Source organism: Antechinus flavipes, chromosome X (genome assembly GCF_016432865.1).
Source record: "Antechinus flavipes isolate AdamAnt ecotype Samford, QLD, Australia chromosome X, AdamAnt_v2, whole genome shotgun sequence".
NCBI lineage: Eukaryota > Metazoa > Chordata > Mammalia > Dasyuromorphia > Dasyuridae > Antechinus > Antechinus flavipes.
The window spans coordinates 14,457,043-14,481,113 of NC_067404.1; the positions used below are offsets into that span (position 1 = coordinate 14,457,043).

Consider the following 24,071-nt stretch of genomic DNA (forward strand, 5'->3'; position numbering starts at 1 on the left):
CCGGGCCCCAAAGGGGGTGTGTGTGTGTGGGGGGGGGAGAATAGAGAAGGGGGGAGGAATGGGCAAGGGGGAGGAGCCGGGGAGGAGTGGGAAAGGGGGCGGAGCAACGCCCAGCCTACGTCCCCCGAGTTTGTCCCGCTTCCCTTCGCCTACGGCCACCACCACCACCACCAGCCTCGCCCGACGTGGCGGTCCTAGAAGGTTGGAGCGACAGAGCCGCCTTTTGCTCCCTCCCCTGCCTCCTCTCTCCATCCCCGCCCCCGCCAGCATCAGGACGTTTAAAGGGATCCATTTAAAGGGGAAGTGACTCATTTTTCATAGGTTCGCTCGGCCCGGCCCGCTTCTGGAGCCTCGGGGCTCGCTCGCTCTCCGGCTGGCCCCCCGCTTCGGCCCCGGCCTCGGCCTCAGCCGCGGCGTCGGCGGGCTGGGAGGCGCGGGCCACGCGGGAGGACCATGGCCCAGGGGGCGGCCCCGGGCGGGCCTGGGGATTCCGTTTCCCGGCGTTTCCTATACGAGGTGCCGGCCTGGATCATGTGTCGCTTCTACCAAGTGATGGATTCCCTGGAGTCGAGCGACTGGTACAAGTTCGGTGAGGAGGCGCACTGGGGCCGCGGGCCAGCCCGAGGGAGAGGGGAAGTGGCCCGAGCGGGAAGCGTGGTCTCCCCCTCCCGCCGGCGAGCTTGGCAGGGCGGCTGAGGGCGACCTCTGCGCTCCGGCCTCTCCGCCCCTTCTCCGGATCCTTCCCTCTACTTCCGCCTCTGGCCGTGACCCTCGGGGCCGCCGCTCAGCAGCCCCACGTCCCCGAACTCTCTGCTTTCCTGCCCTTCTCTACGTGTGCGATACGTGGGATACGCCCCCTTCTCGCCCCTGACACTGCCCCCTCCCCGGGTGCGGGCCTTTCTTCCTTCTCACCTGGAATACTGCCGTAGCTGCTGGGGGCGGGGGCGGGGCGGGGCTGCGCTGCGCTGCGGGTGAGGGGTGGTCTGCCCATCTCCAGTCCATCCTTTCACCCTGCACTAAAGTCATTTTCCTCCCAAGTTCAGGCCCTATCATGTTTCTCTGTGTCTCTGTCTGTTTCTGTCTCTCATCTCTGTGTGTGTGTGTGTGTGTGTGTCTCTCTCTCTCACACACAAACAAATATAAAACGTGGAAACTGAGCCTCAGAGGCATGAAGTGGTTTGCCTAAGGTCCTACAGCTACTAAACTTGAGGATTCTGGCAAGTCTTCCCGGCCCCAAGTCCTATACCCTCGCCAATACTCCACCATTTTTTTTAGAGGTCATCTAGTCTAAGCCTGTCTCTTAACAGAGGGGGAAACAGACCCAGAGAGGTGGCCCAGAAAGGGATGGTACTTTCCCGGAGTGGCAGCTAGGAAGGGAATTCAAGCTTAGGACCTGGAGAGATTGGCACAGCTCAGGCAGTGGCCCAGACAACACCTCTTTCTTGCTGGGGAGGTATTAAGATGCTAATTCATGACCCCTGAGCTTGGTAGCTGTGGGTCCCTGCAGAAGAGGGAGGAGGAAGCTGACTTGAGGAAACTGAGGTAAAAGCTATAAATCAAAATCTTCCCTTTGTCCTCCCCCATTGGTTCCCTTGGCCCTGATCCAAATTAGGACCCTCCCAAGGAGGGTTTGAAAGAGACAAAAGGCCACTTCAGCTCTTCCCTGCTCTGCCCCCTTGCCCGGAAAGAGTGGGGTAAAGAGGAACAGGGACCAGGTGAGGAGAGGAAAGCTGGTCAAAAAACAGGGAAGAACCCATTGGAGAGGGGGTGGACAGGCAAGGAAATCAATATGGCTCACGCTCCCCCACTCCACCCCACCAAATTTGTTCCCAGAAGCTTTTCAGATTCTTTTTTGCCGGCATTTTGAGACTATGGGCAAAAATGGGATTGAGACCTGGAAGAGATTGGTGGTTATTTAGTTATTACAAATGAGGAAACTGAGGCTAAGAAAAGGTGACATGACTTGCCTTGGTCACCCACTGCAGGGGCACAGCCAAGGGTCAGGGGTGAGTGGTTTAGCACTGGCTCCATGTCACAGCAGGGATCAGGATCAGAGTAGGGGGTGGCCCACAAAGACACCGTCCTGACGGCCGTCACCAAAGCCATCGGCCGAGGACCGGCGCGGTTCCGTCCTCGGGACAGCTTTGGCCTGTTTTCTCTCTTGTCAGCATCCCTCATCGTTCAGGACCAGACGGAACTGAGGCTCGGAGAGCGCTTTTCTGATCGAACAGCCAGGATCATGTGGCCTTGGATTAACAGAAATGCTCGGGTTGCTGACCTCCTTCAGATCCTCACTCATCTCCAACTGCTTCGAGCCCGAGATATCATCACCAGCTGTGAGTCTGCTCTCCCGCCCTCCCCACACACACATGCCCAAGCCCTTGCTCCCCAAAAGTGTCACTTGAACAATACCCCTCTCTTCCTTCCATCAAGTCCCAGACTGTCCCCTAGAGTTCCTCCTGACATAGGCCTGGATTTGATGGAAAAAAATGATGGGACTGGAGAGGCTTCAGCCCCAAAGGAGGCTAAATTTCAGTTCAAAGAACTAGCCCGCCCCAGGCTTTGAAGTCCAAGGGACTTTCCCCCTGCCTCCCACACCCCAACCGGGCCCCAGCTGGGCTCCTAGAAATAGCATCCACCCCCCATCCCCACCCTAGAGAGGATCTCCCTCACCCCATCCTTGTGAAGGGACACAGACTATGTCCCTCCCTCTGGTCCAAGAAGGTGATGGAGTAGAGGGGGAAAAGCATTTATTCCTCCCATGCATTCCGTGCTATCATTCTTGCTTTTGTAACAGTATCTTTGTGTCTCTTCCTTCCTTTTGGGTACTTTTAGGGGACCCTGAGCCCCCATCATTCTCTCTTGCTGCCTCATTAACCTACACACCCACCCCTCCATGGCCCCCTCCTCCTCACCCAAAGCCCACTCAAAGTGTCCATAAGGAAGAGGGACCCAAGCTTCAAAAAGTGCTACAGTCTGCCTCGACCTTCCCTTCCCCAGGTAATGGAGCACTGTATTTGGGGAGGGGAATCCAGAGCTTCTTGAAGGAGAGGTGTGAAACTTTGCCCCTTTAAGGTCTTCTGGACCATCACTGAACAGGTTGGGGGAGGGGATGGATCCTCAGCTTAGACTTAAGCTTCCTTCTGAAAAAAAGAAAGGGAGGGGGGTCCTTTCTCCGGCTGTGTTCCTAGAAGGCTGTGTCCTTCACATTTCTGTAAATTGGGTTCCCTCTGATGTGAAGCCCACGTTTGGGAAGATCTATCTGGAATGTCTAACCCTTCTGTAAACAAGTCTAAAAAGCCCCCTTAGATTTATTCTGGATTTTTGCTTCAGGCAAAAAGGCCTCTGGCTGGTGAGCCAAATGTTCAGGGAGGGCCTCTGGAAGCTCCTTAAGCAGAGGGCAGAGGACCTAGGCTTGGGTGGCAACTTGAAGTTCATAGGGTGGGGGAGGGGAGGGGAGGCCCTGCTCTAGGATAATGAGCTTCCCCTCACTCCCCTCTTCTAGGTTTCCCCTCAGACTTTTCCCCTTCCCCCTGCCGGTCCCCGAGCCCTGCACCCCAAGGGCCTAGGCTGCTCGGCTCTGACGCCTCCTCTTCTGCCACCAAGGTATGTGTGTTCCCTCACTCTGCCCCGAGTGCCCCACTGGGCAGAGCCCTGACCTAGGCACTGGGGGAAGAAACTGAAAAGAGGAGACTCCCACTCTCGGGGAGATCCCTCATCCCGTAGGGAAGAGAAACAGATGAGCAATTCGTTTGAGTTCAACAGATAATATTAAGTACCTTCACGTTTAACTTGGATTGGAGCGATGGTTGCCTAGGGGTGGGGGGCAGGAGGGAGAAAAGTATGGCAGATGAGGTTTTGCAAAGGTGAATGTTGAAAACTATCTTTGCATCTATTTGGAAGAATAAATTACCTTTAAAAAAAAAAAAGAAAGAAAAAATATTCAGTGCCCTGAGGAAGACAGTGTACACCATGGAATGAGCCCTGACTCTGAAAGCAGAGGCCCTGCAGGGGTTCCAGTCCCAACTCTGTCACTTCCTGCCTGTGTGACTTGGGCAAAGTCACTCGCTCTCTCCGGGGGCCTCAGTTTTCCCCTGTGTACAGTGAAAGAGTTGGACCAGATGGTCTCTGAGGGCCTTTCCAGCTCTAGAGCTGGGAGCCTACTTTAGGGATGGGGACACAAAGACCTGACTGAAAAAGATCACTACCTGCTCTCAGTGACGTAGAATTGGATCCAAGACCGTCTGATGAGCGTTTAGTCCAGTCTACGCTTGAGGAGCTTAGATTCCACTAAGAGACAGCATGGACGCAGATCTAGAGCTGGAAGGGACCTTAGAGTCTCAACCTCTTCATCTCACTTAACAGATGAAGAAACTGAGTTTATAATGCCAGTAACTGCAGGAAAGGCCAGTCAGTAGGAAGCAAAGGGAGCCATCCAAAGCTTAGCGGAGAGTGGGGAGGGGGAATCAAGGGACAGATCCCAGCTCTGCTGTGTGACCTGGTGAGAGAACTCATCCAGCCATCATTTGTCAAGTTGGATTAAAACAGGGAAAGAGGGGATTCTGGGAACTGGGGTTGACCTTCTCTGACCAGCTACCCCAGGACCTCTTCAAGAAAGCCCCTACCTTTCAGCATAGCCTGCCAGATCATCTCTCCTCCACTCACCTAAAAAAGGAAAGAGCGGAGCTCTTGGCTTACTGGCACTCCGGTGCTGCCAGCACAACTCATGGCTAGTCAAAGTTGAGTTCTTGTAGGGAAAGAGACAGTCCCTCCCCTCCCCCCCACCATGAGTGACCTGAGGTGGCTGCTGAACAGAGGGAGGCAGCGAGCCTCCTGTGCTCCAGCCTCACCCAGCCTGGGGGGTGGGGGTCTCCTGTTACAGCAAGGAGAAGAGAACAAAATCTCCCCAGTGGAATGTGCCCCCTCAGGCCCCTTCCGCTGGCCTCTCCTGGAGATCATCCAGGCCACCTGCAACTTCTCAGAGGAGCTGAAGATTGGCGAGGGCGGCTTTGGCTGCGTGTACCGGGCTGTGATGAGAAATACTTCCTATGCTGTTAAAAGGCTCAAGGAGGTGGGACTCAGGCGTTCCGAAAGGGGCTTGGGGTAGGGGAGGGACAGGTCCAAAGCTGTAGCAAATGGAGAAGTCCCAGGAAGACTTGAATGGAGTATAAGTATCTGATTGGAATAGACTAAGACAGCAGAGGGATATCCCAGCACCCTCAACTCTTCTCCCAGCAACCCTGGGGAGGGTGGTGGAAAGGGGGAAGCTGCTTGAGGCTCCTTTCTCTAACCCTGGCTACAGGATGCCGAGCTGGAATGGAACACCATAAAGATGAGCTTTGGCACCGAAGTGGAGAAGTTGTCTCGGTGAGCTGGGGAAGCCCCACCTCGAGCCCCAATCCCTGGAGGAGTTGGGCGATCGGGGGAAGGAAGGACACTTGTGAGTTTAGGCAGGAAGAAGACCACGCATGGGAGGGCAGAAGCAGGAGCTGGAGTTAGCTACCCCTTGAAGGATAACCTGTGGCACTGGTCACCGGAAGGGATGTTAAACTTTCTGTGCCTCCATTTCTCATTTGTAAAATGGGGGTATCGTGGAGTTGTGAGGATTCAGTGATATACCCTTAAAGCATTATGTAACTCTTAGCTAGCATCATTGTGCCCATCACCCAAAGTGTCACCGAGTAGAAGGAAAAGCCAGGTAAAAGCTCAGTGCTCTTGACTCAGAGATCAGGGTTCTTTGGACTGTACACCCTGCCGCAGTTTGGGAATGGGGTGGCCCTGTGGTTCGTGGATCATGAACTGAGATGGGAAAATAGCAATAACCAGAGTGCCTTTTTTGAAACCCGTTATTCCTTGGCTTCTGGCCCTGCCTTTCTCAACCAGGTTCCGTCACCCAAACATCGTGGACTTTGCTGGCTACTGCATTCAAGACAACATCTATTGCCTGGTCTACGTCTTCCTGCCCAATGGCTCCCTGGAGGACCAGCTCCACTGTCAGGTGGGCATTCGACCAATTTTCTCTAGCCAAACCCCCTGGTCCCCGTGCGGCTTCCCACCGGGATCCTCGCCTTTGGGACCCAGAAGCTCCTAGGTGTTCATCATTATGCCAAATATCGGGAATATCAAGAAATAGCCCCGACGCCCAAAGATGCCTTTGGTAACATCACTTTCGTTCCTGAAGCTATCCATCCCCCGTTCCCTTCTAGCCGTCCCTTTTAACAAAGATTAAAAAAAGAAATAAGAAAAAAGAATTCAGTAAAATTTACCAACCCATTGACCTACATGCAGCATTCCACACTCTTGGTCCCTCCACCTCTGCAGTGATGAGACGTTAGCACGTTTTCTCAAAATTCTCCAGGGCCGGGCTTGGTTATTATATTTTCCCTAGTATTCACAATGGACTGGGGAGGCTGAGTTGCAGTTCAGAAAACTGGGAAGATTTTGCTCTTTCCGGTCCCATCATGGTAGTCACTGAGTATCTGCATCAGTTCCTGCTCGTCTCCCTGTACTTCCTTGAATTCGTATTCATCCATTTTTGATGAATTAAAAATATTCCGTGACAATATGTCACAATTTGAGACCTTTCTGTCTCGACCTCCTCGGAAGTTTCTGCCTCGCCATAGAATCTCCGACTCAAAGGGAGCGTTTCATTGGCTTATTTGGCCTCATTCCAAATTGCTTTCCAGAACTGTGAGGCCAAGTCAGCCACAAAGTATTAGCATGCCTGACTTTCCGCAGCCCCTCCAACACGCTCTTTCCATCTTGTGTCATCCTGGTCAGTTTTCTGGCTCTGAAGGGAAACTTCGGGTTGTTTGGACTTACATTATTCTTATCGTTCGGGATTTGGCCCTTTCTTTAATGAAACTGCAGCCTGCGTTTCTTCTTTTGAAAACCATTAGGTCATATCTATGGCCACTTTACTATAGAGAAATGCCAACACACAGATCCATTGAATTTAAAAAGGTGTGAAAAGTCAACAGAGCCAAGGAGAGGGCAGAGAGCGCAGATCACATGGTCGCGCTTAACCTTGAAGGAAATGAGGGATGCCAAGAGACAAAAGTGAAGAGGAAGACTATTGCAGGCGTGCATCACGGCTTCTGCGATAGCACAGAGATGGGAGATGACCAGTTTGGAAGTTAATTGTGTATAATAAAGGAATGGAAGAAGGGGGGATGAGAGGGAAGAGGAAGAATTGAGAGGAGATTGGGTGAGAGAGAGAAGTGGGGCTGGAAAAGCTGGCCTTGCAGCCACGGGATTCTCAAGTTAATGTCCTCATCTCCTCATAATGTTTCCATGACCTAGGGGAGATGACGAGCCCCATTTTCCAAATTAATTAAGAGGGTGAGCTTTAGAAAAAGGAGGTGCCTCTCTCAAATCGGTGGATACACGAGAGCTACTGATTCTCCATCCTAACCTGTCTTTATCTTTCCAGAGCCAGAATCCTTCCGTCCTCTCCTGGGCTCAACGAGTAGATATCCTGCTTGGCACAGCAAGGGCTATCCAGTTCCTTCATCGAGATGACCCTAGCCTCATTCATGGAGACGTCAAAAGGTGAGAGGGAGAGGTTGCTGAGAGGGGACAGAGAGGAGGGGATGCCTATCAAATTAGCAAGCATTTAGTAAGTACCCACTGTGTGCCAAGTGCTGTGCTCATTGCTGAAAATACAGAGACAAAAATGAAACGGGCCCTGCCCTGGAGAAGCTTATTTTCTATCAGGGGAGGCAGATACATAGAAGTAAATACAAAATATGTACAGAGAAGTGGGGGGAGAGTCCCTAATAGCCCATGGAAGAAGAGGAAGGGTCTCGTGTAGCAGGGAGCAGGTGGTGCTGGAGCTGAGCTTTTTTGGGAAGCCGGGCATTCTGAGGAGCAGAGATGAGGAGCCAGCTTTTGAAGGGTTTAGCCCAGAGGCTTTAGGGAGTCACGGAAGCTTCTTGAGCAGGGCCGCGACAAGGTCCCACTAACGCTTTAGGAATAGCGAGCAGTTTGATAGCTGAGACAAAGGTAACTGGCCAAGAACAAACTAAGGCCAGGAGGCCGAAGGGAATGACTTTCCATGCCGACTCATTGCGGGGGAATGATTTAAGAAGATGAGAAAGGGACCAGTCCTGGGGACATCCTCAGAGTTCTAAGTCCACTGTTGGAGAGACAGTGTGGTGTAGTATCTAGAACGCTAGATTTTTGATTCATCAAAATAAAGGCTCAAATCTTAACTTCAGTTTCGTAGGAGATATAAGTAATTCTAGGGAGAGGGCAGGGAAAGCTGTTGTCAGTGAGAGACTAATAAGTGGGAAGAACCCAATAGGAATCGGTGCCAGTGTGACCCTAGTATGCCACTGAAAGGTCTTATTGGGCCATCAGCTATTTCTTAGCCCTTACAATGTATCAAGCTTAGCAACAAGGTAGAGGTTAGATGGGGGCAGAGAACAGGGGCAAGAGGCCAGAAATAACGGAAGGGAGAGGTTAGCCTTTGCTAAGGTCACAAAAAGGGCAGTTGGCATTGACATCTGGACATTGAGGAAGACTGAAAGGTGACCCTGAGGGCTTAAGGTCAGGCCCACCGGGAGGATGGGAAGGTGGCACAAAGCAATTCTTTGACTTAGCTGTGCTGTCTGGGAGCCCATGATTTGAAACTCTCCGCTGGAGAAAAAAAGGATGGGCAGAAGGCAAAACCAGTAAATCAGTGAATTGTGAACAAGCCCCCCTCGTTTACAAAAGATCCCTGACCATCAGAGGTGGGCTGGGGAGGTATCCCTGGAAGCAGGAATGAGTGGACTGAGAAAGCCAACCATACTTCCCAACTTGGTCCCTCTTCCCAGTGATAACATGCATTTGGGTGGAAATTGGCTGAGTTTCAGATGCATTCTGGGAAACAGAAGAGAACTAACTCGTTCACACAGGGAACTAACTGTGATTAGCTTCACACTGTGACCAGTTCACGTGCTTGATTGTCGCCAAGGCGGAATTGGGAAGAGACGACTGAGGCCATGTAGTGTGGAGAACAGGTTGCCGATAGGTGGTCAATTTCTATTTAAAGGTCATCCCTTTTCCTTTGGCATAAGTGGTCGGAATCCAGAGACTTCTTTACCACTCTGCCCCCCACCCCCCTCGCTGCTCCTAGGTCTGCCTTCTAGGGCCAAATCAAATATTTGATCTCAGTTATCATCACCTAAGAGTAGGAAAGGACCCCAGAGACTAGCTAGGAAAATCTCCTCATTTTACAGGGGGAGAAACTGAGGCCCAGGGTCACATAGAAAATCGAAAACAAAGCTGAGGTTCGAACCCAGATTGTAGCTTGAGAACCGAAGGGACCCCAGACATCATCTGATCTGACTTCATTTTCGATTTGAAGAGTCTCAAGCCTAGAAAAATTAAGCAACATAGCAAGAGCACAGACTCTGATTTATTTCCTAATCCAATGCTCTCTGCGCTAACTTATGCCTTGTTGTCTGCTTATTCATTTTCAAAGATCTTAAAGGTAGGGAAGAGTAGGCATTCCAAAAATCAACCCTAAAGCATTTGGACTACCCTCCCACAATTTAAGCCATGGGAAACATGGTGATTTAGAAAGACCTTTGACTCTGGAGAGAGGGGAACCAGGGATTGAAATCCTGGCTCTGCCATTTATTATGGCCTCAGGACAAATCAGTTCCGCTCCCTGTGCCTCAGTTTCCTCCTCTGTCGAATAGGAGGTTAGACCACAAAGCTGCTGAGGTCCAGCTTTATTTAGAAAGCCATGAAAAAAAAAAAAAGAAAGAAAGAAAGCCATGGCCCTCTCTGGGCCTCCAGGTTAAATGCTGAGGCCTTTTCCTGCTGGAAGTCCATCGATCCATTTTCTCGGCATTTTCAAATGGACTCCAGTGCCTGTCAGGTCAATGAGTTCATAGATTTCAAACTATACTCTGCTTTTTTGCAAACCCCAATATTCAAAAATTCAAATGTAAAAACAATCTTTGCCCTTAAGAACTGAGGTCCAGGGTAGCTCCCTGCTTGTGGACAGATCATTGCCTCGATGAGCCTGGGAGTCTTAACGGCTAAAATTTGGGAGCCATCTTTCCTCAGGATTTTATCCATCTCTGGTGCCTTCAAGGAGTCTTTGCAAAGCGTGGTCCCAAATAGGGGATTAAAGTCTCTCAGACATTGTTCTCAAGGACCGTGCTTTGGAGCGGACAGCCCGATGAGGCTGCCTTTGTGTCCTTGTCTCTCCTCCCTCTCCCAGTTCTAATATCCTTCTTGATGAGAAGTTGATGCCCAAATTAGGGGACTTTGGCCTGGCCCGCTTCAGCCGCTACTCAGGGGCTGCCTCTGGGAAGAGCAGCTCCGTGGCCCGAACCCAGACAGTTCGGGGTACCCTGGCCTACCTGCCCGAGGAATACATCAAGACAGGGAAGCTGACGGTGGAGATTGATACCTTCAGTTTTGGCGTGGTAAGAGTCTAGTCTTTGGAGGGGAGGGGTAGGGAGGAGCCCGGGCTAGGCCTCTGTGGAGCAACAGGAATAGCCTGACTGGGGGGAGGGGGACACAATAGTAGAAAGCTGAAAAACTGAAAAGAAGACCCACAGAATGCCAAAGTGGTAAGGAAGCTCTAGGTCCTCCCTCCATGGCATTGCCGTGGGATGTAGACGTCGAAATGGAGGTCGGAGGGTGCTGGCCACAAAGGAGACCATGCCCCACGGAAGGGGCCCAGTGCACTTGGGCCTTGAGGCCTAGTGGTGAGAGCAGTGGCGGTCCTCTTTCGTTCCCCAGCCCCTTTGTCAAGTTAAGAAGGGAAATGAAACAAGTTACCCCTAGTTCACCACTAGACCAGAGCTGATGCTATCCAAGCGACAGCCACATCTCAGTGCCAGCCTGATTGTGTGGAGGCTGCCATCCCTGGGGAAGTAGCCCGCCCACCTTCCCTTTCCACCATTGACTCCAGCTGCCCCAGGCCTTGTTCATAGACTATCCTACTACTCCTCAGGTGCTGTTGGAAATCCTGACTGGGTGTCGAGCCATTGAGACAGATGGGGTGAAAACCAAGTACCTGGTGAGTCACTGGGAGCGACTAGGGAGGGAGAGAGGGAGGGACAGCTAGGGGAAAATCCAGAGAGGCAGGCAGAAGCGTGAGGGCCAGGGAGGTGCCTTGGTGACTGGGCTCGCCAGTCTCGGAGATCTTCCAACCATACGACTGACTTGGAGGAGAACCTGCCTCACCTCCTAAAGATTCCAAGGGCCTTTGTCCCCTTCCCAGTCTGGGGTGGAGTCGCCAACCAGCCGGGCAAAGTCCAAGAGTCGGGGCTAAAGGATAAGTCCTGTTCTGAGAGGGTTTCGGTTACCGTGGCTAAAGAAACAGGTGCCCTCCCTCCTGAGCCCCTGAGTCGCAGTGCCCCATCTGGCCCCCGGTGACTGCTTCTTCTCCCTGAGCCCCCTGATCACCTCCAAGGGCTGCCCTAGAATCCACCCGAGTCTCTTTCTAGCCTAGCCTGCCTCCCGAGCTAATGGGACATTATTCTCTGCTGTTCCGAGGGAGATTTCCTTTTGCTGATGCTGTAAACTGAAAGGGGAGATCCTGTGGAGGCATTATGGCAATGAACTTAGTGCAGAGCAATCTGGGTTCAAATCCCGCACCTTATACCGAGTCTGTGGCTCTTGACAAATGATTCAACTTGTCAAAATCTCTGACATCCTCTGGAATCTGGGGTAGCGGGGTTAACAGTACCCACATCGCCCCCCTCACCAGGGTGCAGGTAGAGAGAACACTGAGACTCTGTCCCAGAGGGGGTGCCTAGGACGCTGCTAAAAAACTGGCCATGTGGAGCTTGGAGAATAGAAGACAGGATGGAGCCAGGAGTGGAGGGGACACTCCGAGGGCTACCCTTAGGTGTTAGGAGGAGGACTGGCCCCAGAGGGAGAGTGCAAAGGGGCCAACCGAGGCTTGATCTTCAGACCGATTTCTTAACGATCAGAGCTCTGAAGGTAGCTCTCTGTAATATTGACAAATGGAAGGGAATAGGAACAAAAGCTCAGCGAGAGCTAGGCTCAAGTAGGATGACCCTGGCCATCTGCCACACTGGAGGTCACTGAGAAGAGGCTCCCAGCGCGGACATTCTGTGAGGGCAGGATCACCTACCACCCCTTGTAAACCTTAGGTAATAATAAGGGATGCGTCCGGAGGGCTCAGAGATTTGCAGAGCATGATAGGGCCATTATCTCATTGGAACCTCCAACAGTGCTGCAGGGCAGGTACCCTGTGTATGACCCCGGGCAAATTGCCCAACCTCAGTTTTGGTATCTGTAAATTGGTCTAGATGGCCTCTAAGGTTTCTTCCAGGTTCCCGACTGATGGTCCTACTCTTGGGTCATTTGTGATTTTTCCTTAAGCGATCTGATGACTTCTATAGCATTCCCAGCATCTTTGCCGGGGAAGGACCCTCCACGGGCATTGAGTTCTGCCGCCCATCCAGCACAGGAGTCCTAGGGTCCTAGACCTGGAACTGGAAAGGGCTTCAAAGCACCTCATTTGAGAAAGGAAGACACAGGCCCGGGAAATCGAGACGGCTTTGTCCAAGGTCCCCTAGCCAGGCCCGGGAAATCGAGACGGCTTTGTCCAAGGTCCCCTAGCCAGGCCCGGAAATCGAGACGGCTTTGTCCAAGGTCCCCTAGCCAGGCCCGGGAAATCGAGACGGCTTTGTCCAAGGTCCCCTAGCCAGGCCCGGGAAATCGAGACGGCTTTGTCCAAGGTCCCCTAGCCAGGCCCGGGAAATCGAGACGGCTTTGTCCAAGGTCCCCTAGACAGGCCCGGGAAATCGAGACGGCTTTGTCCAAGGTCCCCTAGCCAGGCCCGGGAAATCGAGACGGCTTTGTCCAAGGTCCCCTAGCCAGGCCCGGGAAATCGAGACGGTTTTGTCCAAGGTCCCCTAGACAGGCCCGGGAAATCGAGACGGCTTTGTCCAAGGTCCCCTAGCCAGGCCCGGGAAATCGAGACGGCTTTGTCCAAGGTCCCCTAGCCAGGCCCGGGAAATCGAGACGGCTTTGTCCAAGGTCCCCTAGACAGGCCCGGGAAATCGAGACGGCTTTGTCCAAGTCCCCTAGCCAGGCCGGGAAATCGAGACGGCTTTGTCCAAGGTCCCCTAGCCAGGCCCGGGAAATCGAGACGGCTTTGTCCAAGGTCCCCTAGCCAGGCCCGGGAAATCGAGACGGCTTTGTCCAAGGTCCCCTAGCCAGGCCCGGGAAATCGAGACGGCTTTGTCCAAGGTCCCCTAGCCGGCGAGTGTCTGAAATGCGATTTGAATCCAAGTCTTCCTGACAGGGGCTCAAACCGCCACTGAGATGTGCTGTTCTATTGCGAGGGGGCTCAAATTCTCACGGTTCGGCTCGGTGGGTTTTGTAAACCCTCAGCAATTTGCTCCTGGAGGGAAGGCCAGGGCTAGATCTGCAGAAAAAATGCCAACCCGCATCCCTGGACAGAGGGGGCTGAGAGCAAGGTTCTGAGGGACCTGGGGCCTAGCAACAGCAATGGGAAATGCCCGAGCTGGCCTCCAGGGGGAGGTGGGCACCCGGGGAGGCTGCTCTTTGGGCAAGCCCCACTTCTGATCCCACAGAAGGATCTGGTCGAAGAAGAAGAAGAAACTCTGACCCTCCGCAAAGGGACGGCAACGGGAGCCGGGGCAGACGTGAACGCCTGGGCCGCCCGGATCGGTTCTCAACTTTATGCAAAGTATACAGACTCCAGACCCGGAAAGTGCCCTCCGGAGCTGGGCCAGGAACTCGGACGCCTGGCCTGTCGCTGCCTGCACCGCCGGGGCAAAAGGAGGCCTCCCATGACCAAGGTACGGTCAGCTCCCGGAACAGAGGGAGACACGGGGACAGTGATCAGGGATATCCCCCTGAAAACGGGCAAATGGTAGAGGCCGTGTCTGAGACTTGGCAGGTGGATAAGGGGTGCTTTGGGACTCCCCGCACTGAGCAGCCTCATTTATTTATTTTTTCTTTTTACGATTATGATGAGATTTGTGTTGTATTTTTTAATAGTATTTTATTTTCCCAAATGCATGCGAAGATAGTTTTCCACATTCATTTTTTGTAAGGCTTTGTGCTCCAAATTTTTCTCCATCTCTCCCCCTTCTCCCCCCTCCCCAAGACAGCAAGCAATCGGATACGTGCAATTCTTCTAAGCACATTTCCATATTCATCATGGAACAGCTCCGTTTGTTAGAAGTTTCTCTCCAGCTGTTGCAGTGACGAGAGGGTTGGAGGTAGATCTCATTTCACAGGCTCCTCAGGGCCTTCTTCAGGCCCGGACAGTCCCGGGGTGCTCCCCCTGCTGCATGCTGTACATCACCACCCCAGGCATTCTCCCTGATGCCACCTGAGGAAGTTCCTTTGATCTTAGATTCAGAGCTAGGAGGAACTTCCACAGCCAACTAGTCCAACTTCCTCATTTTACAGAGGGGGAAACTGAGGCTTGGGAAGGGAAGGGACTGACCCAAGGTCATACGGGTAATTAGCATCATACTTTTCACTCCTACATGGAGCCTCCTCCTTTCTGCCATTTTCAAAACCAGACCTTCATTGAAAGCCCAGAGGCTGCAGAGCTTTGGGTTATTATTCGAAGCTTGGGATTATGGGATCTGTTGTAATGGAGACATTTCTTTCTGAAAATGTAAAATGGAACAGCTTGACCCAAGACCTATTGCCACTCATTGAGGAGGGGTAAAGTTGGAGGGAAGATCATCTAAAGAATAGTGGGGTCTGGAACAGTTCTGCCCCTCTCCCTTTTTTTAGGGAATAGGAAGCGGTAGCCTGAGGCTTGGCCTTAGGAGAATGAGGAACTATGGTGGCTTCATTGGGGAAAAGGGCAGTGTTGGGCCACTAGGCGGGGCCTAATGTGACCATGCAGGATTCAGAGCCCAGTCTGTTTGATTCCACTGCATCTGATTTAATTAGCAATGAAGAAGGCACTGCCCGGGCAGCTAAGTAGCCAGCGGGAGAGAATGCCAAGCCTAGAGTCAACAAAACCTGAGTTCGGAGCTGGCCTCAGACACTGACTCCCTGTATGACCCTGAGCAAGCCACTTCTCCCTGCTTGCCTCAGTTTCTTCATCTGCATAATAAGCTGGAGAAGGAAATGGCACAGCACTCCGGTAGCTGCCAAGAAAACCCCCAGTGGGGTCATGGGGAGTCGGCCCGACTGAGCAATAACAGCCCGTAGTGCTGAGCATGCTGACAATATTCATTGCCTCTGTGACCTTGGGCCAACCACCTCCTGTCTCTTTAGAGTCCATTTGCTTTTCTAGATAATGAGGGGATTAGAGTGGAGCCTCATGGGTGCTGTTAGCTTGAAATCTGTGATCCTCTGAGTGAACTTGAGCATGTCACTTTCCCACCCTGGGCCTCGGTGTCCTCCCTGTAAAATACAGGTTGGACTAGCCGGCCTCAGCTCTAAATCATGGATCCCTATTTGCAGGTCTATGAAAGTCTAGAGAAGCTACGCGCCTCAGTGGAGCTGTCAGAGCGAGAGGCTGGAAGCAGAGGCCCAGCCTCGCCTCAGGAGAACTCTTACATGTTCACCCCTAGCCCAGCACCCCATGCCGCCGTCCCTCTGCTGCATTCCCAAGCCAGGGCCCGTGCTCAGGACTCAAAGCAGTTTAGGGACCACCCCAACCAGCCCGTGGAAAGCGACGACAGCACTCCCGGTCTCTACGAAGCTCTCAGTTCCTGGAATCTGAACCAGAACTTGCCCTCGGCGCCAAGCCTGCCTGGTGGCCCGGGGGAGAGAGAGGGAGCTCAGTCCTTGTGCTCTCTTAGGCAGGCTCCCTGCCTGCCGGAGGCAGCTCCAGGAGAAAGCTGGAGGAGCCGCTCAGGACGTGGACAAAGCAGCTCCGAAGGTAACCTGGACACCCTGCACCCAGAAATCTGAAAAGTGCTGGGGGGGAGGGGAGTTCGAGGAAGGGGAGGGGAGGAACTGGCAGCCTCCTTCCCTGTGGGGAAGAGTCAAGCTGTTACTGAGAGTTCCTTTGATTGTGGGGGCTGAAGGCCTCTGGCTTTAGTCTGACATAAACCTTTTTCCCATACTTAAGAAGATAGAGGCCCGTGGGAAAGTGTCGACTGAGGATCCAGGTCCTAGAGTTGGAAGGGACCTCAGGCGCACCTAAGCCAGATCCCTTTTTTTAGCCTGCAAACGGGCCCCGCCCTCAAAGAGCTCAAAATCTCATGGGGGGAGACGGCGAGCAAATAAATACATACAAACCAGCGCTTGGCAGGACAGAGAGGAAAGGCTCAAGACTGGGAAGGTGCTAGAATCCAGAGTTTGGTGAAGGCTTCCCGTAGAACCTTTTTTCTGCCAGGGACCATTTGGATCTTTATAACATCATTTGAGACCCATACAAAAGGATCAACTTAAAAATTCAAGCAGCGGAGGGTTGCCGTAGCTAGCTTTTGGCCCGTCATCGCCTGCGCTTGCCTTGGCGGGACCAGAGCAAATGATTTCTGGGGCCTTATATGTTCCCCACTTCTGCTATAGAAGATGGAACTTTAGTTGGCACTTGAAGGAAGCCAGGGAGGTCAATAGTCAGTGGAGGAGGGAGAGTATGCCAGGCCTGAGGGATGGGGAGGGGAGATCTCTCGAGCCGAGAGAACATCTTGTTCATGGAGCAGGTAGGATTGAAGACTCTATGTTTGGGGGAGAGGCTGTAAGAAAACTAGAAATGGGGGGAAGGGGAGCTGAGTTTATGAAAGCTTTAAAAACCAGAGGACATCCTATTTGATCCTGGAAGCAACCGGAAACCACTAGAGAATTGTACCGGAGGGAAGGGAAACAGTCACTCATAGTTTAGAAAGTCAAGCTGGCAATTAAATGGATGATGGACTGAGATGGGAAGGTACAGTGGGCAGGCCTCGGTAACAGGTTGTATGTTGGGGGTGAGACAGAGTGAAGAAGACACCTAGGTTCTGAGCTTGGGTGACTGGGAAGACGTGGTGCCCTCAAGAGTAATGGAAAAATTAGAAAGAAGGAAGGACTTAAGGGAAGATAACAGATTCAATTGGGGCATGTTGAGGTTAAGATGGACATCCAGTTGAGTTGTTCCATAGACAGTTGGAGAGCTTAGGCCTGGATAAATAGATCTGGGAATCATCATCAGAGAGATGACCATTATTTAACAAGTGAAGTGGACTAGAGGAAGGAGAGAAGAGGCCACAGGACAGAACCCTGAGGGTGTGAGCTAGAACAAAAGCCAGCAGATAGAGAAAAAGTAGTTGAGGTGGGGAGAGGGGGGCCTGGCCTGAAAGTCCAGAGAGAAGAGAGGATCAAGGAGGAGAGAGGGTGACTCACAGTGTCAAAGGCCACAGAGAGGTCAAGGAGAATGAGGATGGAGAAAAGGCCACTGGATTTGGCAGCTGAGATCATCAGAAACTTTGACGAGAGCACTTTCGGTGGAACCATCAGAAGTCAGAATGTAAGGGGTTAAGAAGAGCGTGAGAGGAGAGGAAGTGGAGGCGCCTAGTGTCCAGGCCGTTTGGAGTTTAGCTACAAAGTGGAATAGAGATCTAGGATGATTCATTAGCAGGAATGGAGGGGTAGATGGAAGGTTTTTTCAGGATGGGGGACATGACATGTTTGTAGACAGAAGAGAGGGGCCAGTGGACAGGGAGAGAGACAGGATTTCCACATCTCAATGAGTCAGACCAGCTAGAGAGAAGCTGCCTTCAAAGCTGTTTGCTACTTGTTCTTGTTGTCTGGCCCAGGCTCCTTCCTGATCCTATCGCTGGGTGGGGGCTTTTTTCTTAACTAGAGAGCATCACCTCCGCAAGGCCTCAGATCATCATTAACCCTGCTCGGCAGAAGTTTGTCCAAAAACTGGCCCTGTATGAAAACGGGGTGCTCAACAGCCTGGAGCTCCTTTCCTCCAGCTCTCCCCCAGGTAGTGCCCCTCTGCCCTTGCCCCTCTTCACCCTGCCCCCATGATCACCTTCTTCCCTGACCCCTTGCTGCTAACCTGCTCCCCAAGGACTTCTTTGACCTTGCTTTCCTGCTTTCTTGCCTCGGTTAGTGGGAAAAGAGCCTGATTTGCTTTCCTTGGGCAGATTCCGTCCTCTCCCCTGTCTCCTCTTCCCTTTGTCCTGTGTACTTGGCCCATGTTGGAGTCCCTTCCTGTGTGCCCAGCCTAGGATCCTCTCCACCCCACGAGGAAGATCTTTTGATGAGACCCGCTTAGGTCCAGCCAATGCAACAAATGACCAGGCCTGCTGAAACGCTCGAAGGTTCCCCCACTCTTTCATTGGCTCTCACCCCACTAGCCTCTGCTTATGTCATTTCTTTAAGGAGGGCCAGAAGCCAGAAGTTGACTTTCTAAACCCAATTGCCTTTTTCCTCCTTAGGTTTGCTGCTGGACCAAGAAAACAAGCAGGGACCTGAGGAAAGTGATGAATATCAGAGCTGATTTGCTCATGTGGACAGATACCCAGAAATGGAAGTCAAAGTTCTCATAGTTGGATGTTCTCAAAGTGCAAGAACACTTATCTCTAGGTGGGGGGTGGTGACTGAAGCAAAACACTCTGGGAGAGGAACAAAGCTGCCAGGATAAAGGTGCCTCTGGGAGGCCAGGCTGGCGCCTGGCCCTAGGGCACTCTCTGCCATAGGGATAGGAGTCCTGCTTTGTATCAACCCCTGAGTAGAGAAAGCTTGCCTCTTGGGTGTTAGACCACAATTGTCTCAAGATGGAAGCAGTTCTCTGTATCTGCCCCAGATTGTAGAGTAGCCAGAGTCCTTTCTTCGACTGGCTTCTAATTAGCCACTGGGTAGAAAGAGAGAATGGGAGGCAGGAAAGGAGGAACAGCTTACTCAACACTGATAGTTTTGCCTCTCCCCCAACCCCTCATCCCGGGGCCAGACAGGACCCACTTTCTTGACAAGAGTTAGCCTGAAAATCAGAAATGGCCTGAGGCAGGTCAATGGTACGCTCCCACTCCCAAACCCCCGCCTCTCCCCTTCGGTGCCACGACGGTCTGGGAATGGCCCACTGTAGAAACAAAGGAATTAGGTGAGGATCCTAAGCCGGGCAGTGGAGTAGGAAGCAAAGATGCCTGATAGCAGTGAGGGCCCAGAGCTGGCCACGGCTTCACTTTAGCACAGCTGAGCCTTTTGAGCCTTGCCCCTGGGATCTGAACCAGACTGCTAGGAAGGTTGGCAACAAATGCAAATCATTCCAGGACAGGAAAGGTCCTGCTTCTCCTTAGCTGGGGCCAGCTTAGCGCCCATTTTCCGTGGGCATCTTGGTATAGGAAGAAGACTGGTGGGGGAGGGAGGAGGGAAAAAAGGCACTGATTACAAACTAAAACCGATTCACACATGGGGCCAAATCCCCTGCTTGCTTTCTAGCTGATAGCCTGTGACTGGTGCACAAAGTACCTCAGTGGCACAGGAGCGGGGTTTGCGGCTGCCACCTTACCTGGCCACTTAGTAGTCACTACAAGCCCCAGGCTGGCCCGTTCTGGACAAAGCTATTTGATGAAGACCATGTTTTCCTTGGGCAATAAAATCTTTGGTATATTTTTTACTTTGGGCTGGTTACTTTTGTGAAATCTCTCTGATGATCTTAGGAAACTCTGACTTCAGTGGCACCAGACTTATGACTGCTCAGCAGGAGAGGCCTGCAGATCTATATTTTCATCTGTCCCCCTCCAATTTCTCAACCACTCACTGGGTGAGCTTCTCCGATCACTAGGACCAAATGCCCCGTCCCTCTGGGGCAATCGGCCTAAGCTATCGAGTTCAAAGCCTCGCTTTTACGGGTGAAGAAATAGACCTGCCCAGCGTCCCCGAGCTAGAAATGTTTGAGATGCTGCTTATTGCTGCCGTGCAGACATTCAGTCTGCCGAAGCATCATCCATGACCAGATAACATCAGAGGGGGGAGGGCCAAAAGACAAACAGAAGAGGAATTGTTGAGTCTTGCTTTTTTTCTTGCTCGTGAGCGACTATCATACCCTTCAATCTCATGTAGCCATCCATTTCAGGGTGCAGCATGATGGGGGAAAGAGGGCAAGAAGACAGTCCAAGATCCAGCTACAGCAGAGTCTAGATGGCCCAAGTAGCTTTGTCAAAAGTTTTAGGTGAACACTGGGCACTGATATCATTTTCCACACAGCAAATATTACAAAGCCTTACAAATTTTTTTTTATAAAATGACGATAAGTGACAGTGCTCAATTTGCATCTGGTATAAGCTAAGCAGGAAAAGGAAAACATTGAAGCCAGCCATTAGGAGGTAACCTAGGAGGTATTCGGGAATTCTTCAAAGGAAGAACTTGCCCGTCGTAGCCAATGGCCTGGGCATAAATAAATCTTGTTGAATAATGTCTGAATAATGGCCAGAACACCAGAAAAATGAACTTGGACTCTGGGGGATGGGCAACATATGGAGGATTTCTTATCCAGGATATTTTGTATAATTATTCTTTCTCTCATTTTGGTTTTCTTTTTTAGCCGTGTGTGTGTGTGTGTGTGTGTGTGTGTGTGTGTGTGTGTGTGTTTTGTTTTACCATGCTAAACCTTAAGCAGCATTTGATTTCTCTCTCTGGAGTGTTTAGTTTGGTTTTTTGCTTTTTTTCTTTCCATTTTTCAATTTGGAAACATTGTCCACATGAACATTTGAGGTGGCTTCTCTAATGTGGTGGATTTCACGTTTCCTTCGAGCAAATTCAATCTGGCTTTGCCGATAGAGCATGGCACCTTCTCTGATAAGGGCACGCTACTCTGGTTGGTCCTGTGCTAGTGTCCTCCTATATCACACAACTGATTCTGAAGTTCTGAAGAGATACCTCGAGAGTGTCCTGGTATCGCTTTTTCTGACCACCTCGGGGGTTCTTTTTTCCAGATTAAAATTTTGTTTAAATTTCTTCTACATGCTGCATTTCCTAGGCTAGCAAGGGCTTCTGGCTGCTAGTGACTGATGATTCTTGAGGCTTGAAACTCTGACGCTGGTGGCTGCTCATTTACATGTGACACTGACTTTTGAGCTAGCGGTTGCCTATTCATATGCTAATTCTTGTAATATTCACTTCCCTTTTTGGCCTGCGCACATGCCGACAGGCTTAGGGTATCTCACTCTTAGAAGAGCTGGGTTTGCCTATCATTCTATCACCATATGGTAGCACATTTTGTTTTAGCATCTTGGAGTTGCTAAATACAGTTTTCACTAATACTTGGACAAAATGGAGGCTGAAATAAGGGAAAGAGTTGTAAAAGATTTGGAGCAGAGGGATCTAGGATCCAGGATCAACAACAGGACTAGTCTGGGAATTGACCTATGTTTTTGGTGAGTTTTCCAGACACCTTTCGAAAAACTCCTGACACACAATAGGCGATAGTACCTGGAAACTGATCACTGACACCCCCCTCCTCCAATGAGAAATCACATTCTCATTTAGAGATTTAGAGAAAGACCTCAACTACCATCTAGTCAATCCATTGCAGGAGAGGAAAATCCCCATTATAACATGCCCAATAACTGGTCACCTAGCCTCTTTCAAAACCTCCAAGGAAGAGGAGCCTGTCATCTCCAGAGGAGACCCATTCTAATTTGATACAATTGTAACTGCCTTAGTTTTTCTCCATATCCAAGCCAAATATGCTTCTTTACGACTTCTACCCATTGTTCTTGGTTCTGACCTCCCAAATCAGACAAGTCTGCTCCTATCTCCATCAGACAGCCTAAAAATACTTAAACACAACTTAATTGTCCTCCCTGAGCCTTCTCTTCTCCAGCTTGCATATGCCCAGTTCCTTCAAATTATATTCATATTGATTGTTGTCCTTCGTTCTCAAAGACGACCAAAAATGACCACTATGTTAGAACCGAGTTATAATGTGTCAGACTGGCTGATCAGACCAACATGAGCTCAGAATTTGTGTCGGACACAAATAATCCATATGAACATTTGAGGTGGCTTCTCTAATTTGGTGTATTTCACGTTTCCTTCAAGCAAATTCAATCTGGCTTTCCTGATAGAGCATGGCACCTTGTCTGATGAGGGCACGCTATGCTGGATGGTCCTGCACTAGTGTCTCCTATGTCATATAACTGATTCTAAAGTTCTGAAGAGATACCTCGAGAGTGTCCTGGTATCGCTTTTTCTGACCACCTTGGGAGTGCTTGCCCTGTATGCCTTCTCCATATATCATGAACTCAAGGCCCTTGACTCTCTGGAATGCCCTCCAGCTTAGAAATCAGAACCGACCACGTTACTCTAGAGATGCAAAGGACAATGTGGCAATCACTTTCCCACTCCCAGAAGCTTGGCTCCTCAAAATATAGCCCCAAACTGCATAGCCAAAAAAGCTATGGCATCACACTGCTCCTAGCTCTTTTTCAGAACGTTATCTGAGAGCTCTTGATTTGGCTATAATATTCCTGGCAGTTTTCATTTGAGGATCTCTTCCAGAAGTTGATTGGTGGGTTCTTTTAATTTCTATTTTACTTGATAATTTTCCTTGATAATTTTTCCTTGATAATTTCTTGAAAGATGATATCTAGGCTCTTTTTTTTTTTTTATCATGGCTTTGAGGTAGTCTGATAATTCTTTTTTCCCGCTCAGTTTTTCCAATGAGATATTTCACATTTTCTTCTTTTGTTTCATTATTTCTTAATGAGACCATCACTAATTGTCTAGACTTTTGTCTTGCCATTGGACTCCAGTAACTGAAGGAAAGAGTAAAACTGATAACATTGCACAGTTGTGCTTCACTTAAATCCTGTTCACATGCAAATTAACACATCACATTCATGATGTTATTGGTCCTCTTTGAAAATGAAGGATGAATCACATCAATATTAAGTCTGTTTCTGCTATTGCCCTATCTGAAATCGTGATTTTCCCCTGCTTTTTTGAGCTCAGCAGAAACATAATAGATCTTGCTCCAATCCCTAATTGTAACTAATTTTTATATTTGAAATATGTTTCTTAAAAACATATCATTGAATTCTGCTTTCTGATTTGTTCTCTGATTCTCTTCAGTTGTATGTGTAAGTTCATCCCATTCATGTTCATGATTCTAAGTGTTGTGTGTTTCCCTCTAAGCTGTTTCCATGTACTTCTTCCTCTTTTTGGAGAAAGAGAAACACTAAATAAAATATTAGTACAGAAACTACCATGACATCCCTAAAAGCGATACCTCCTAGTGACGCAGGGAAAAAAAGTATTTGACACCAAGTGACACTTTGGCACTTTCAAACAGATTGAAATCAGAAGGTGATATTTTATCAATAGAAATGACATTAAAGAAGTGTCATCCCTATCTGTTTTGCTGCTGTACTCTAATAACTACTAGGGTTTTTCCATCTGACTTGAAGCTGAAACCTTCCTTAAGTGTTGTCTCCCACATTAAAATGTGAATTCCTTGACAACACAGTGTTATTTTCCTGTATCCTCAACACTTAGCACTGCATTTTGCACATTTGTTGTTGTTTAGTCATGTTTTCCTTGGCAAAGGTACTGGAGTAAAACACCATTTCCTTCACCAATAGATTAAGGCAAATAAAGGTGAAGTGACTTGCTCAGGGTCACACAGCTGGTAAGTTTCTGAGGCTGGAATTGAACTCAAGTCTTTCTGACTCTAGGCCCAGAGCTCTATCTAATGAGCTATCTAGCTGTCTCATTTTGCCCATAGTTCATGCTTTATAAATGCTTTCTTCCTGTAGTCCTTCATTCTAGCTTTTTGTGATAAATGTTTCCAATTATATTTAAAGATGTTTTCGGCATCCATTTTTAATTTTTTTCCACTCAATTGTATTTTATAGTATAGTGTTTTATTTTTTCCAATTACATGTAAAGATAATTTTCAACATTTACTTTTTATAAGATTTTAATTTTCATTTTTTCTCCCTCCTTCCTCTCCCACTTCCCTAAGATAGCAAACAAAATTTTATGTTATACATGTACAATCATATTAAAACATATTTCCATATTACTCATGTTATGAAAGAAGAATCTGAAGAAAAGAGAAAAGCCACAAGAAAGAAAAAAAATTGAAAATAGTATGCTTCAATCTTCATTTAGTCTCTATCCAAAATTTATCGGAATTGCCTTGGATCATT

At 50.0% G+C, this 24,071-nt stretch overlaps 1 protein-coding gene and 1 long non-coding RNA gene across 7 annotated transcripts; both read left to right on the top strand.

Moving 5' to 3' along the window:
- Positions 1-31: 31 nt before the first annotated feature.
- On the top strand, positions 32-19,534 carry IRAK1 (interleukin 1 receptor associated kinase 1). The gene is made up of 14 exons (XM_051967768.1): positions 32-589; positions 2,169-2,336; positions 2,836-3,000; positions 3,506-3,606; positions 4,883-5,071; positions 5,303-5,367; positions 5,884-5,998; positions 7,433-7,551; positions 10,220-10,427; positions 10,961-11,026; positions 13,581-13,808; positions 15,445-15,865; positions 17,771-17,899; positions 18,357-19,534. Exons 1-14 carry the CDS (start codon positions 454-456, stop codon positions 18,416-18,418), a joined length of 2,172 nt encoding a protein of 723 aa, XP_051823728.1. The 5' UTR covers positions 32-453; the 3' UTR covers positions 18,419-19,534.
- On the top strand, positions 11,048-13,567 carry LOC127542306 (uncharacterized). 6 transcript variants are annotated; one of them, XR_007948627.1, is made up of 5 exons: positions 11,048-12,591; positions 12,634-12,762; positions 12,806-12,848; positions 12,892-13,062; positions 13,105-13,567. It is a non-coding gene; the product is annotated as an uncharacterized LOC127542306 (long non-coding RNA). The 6 variants fall into 6 exon arrangements; XR_007948629.1 differs by having other exon boundaries at positions 13,148-13,567; XR_007948632.1 differs by having other exon boundaries at positions 12,935-13,062.
- Positions 19,535-24,071: the final 4,537 nt, after the last annotated feature.

Excerpts from the sequence above, each read along its gene's own strand:
- IRAK1 (XM_051967768.1), top strand. The coding sequence starts at position 454 with ATGGCCCAGGGGGCGGCCCCGGGCGGGCCTGGGGATTCCGTTTCCCGG. Across the intron at positions 10,428-10,960 it reads ATACCTTCAGTTTTGGCGTG|GTGCTGTTGGAAATCCTGAC; the intron begins GTAAGAGTCTAG and ends ACTACTCCTCAG. Across the intron at positions 13,809-15,444 it reads GGAGGCCTCCCATGACCAAG|GTCTATGAAAGTCTAGAGAA; the intron begins GTACGGTCAGCT and ends CCCTATTTGCAG.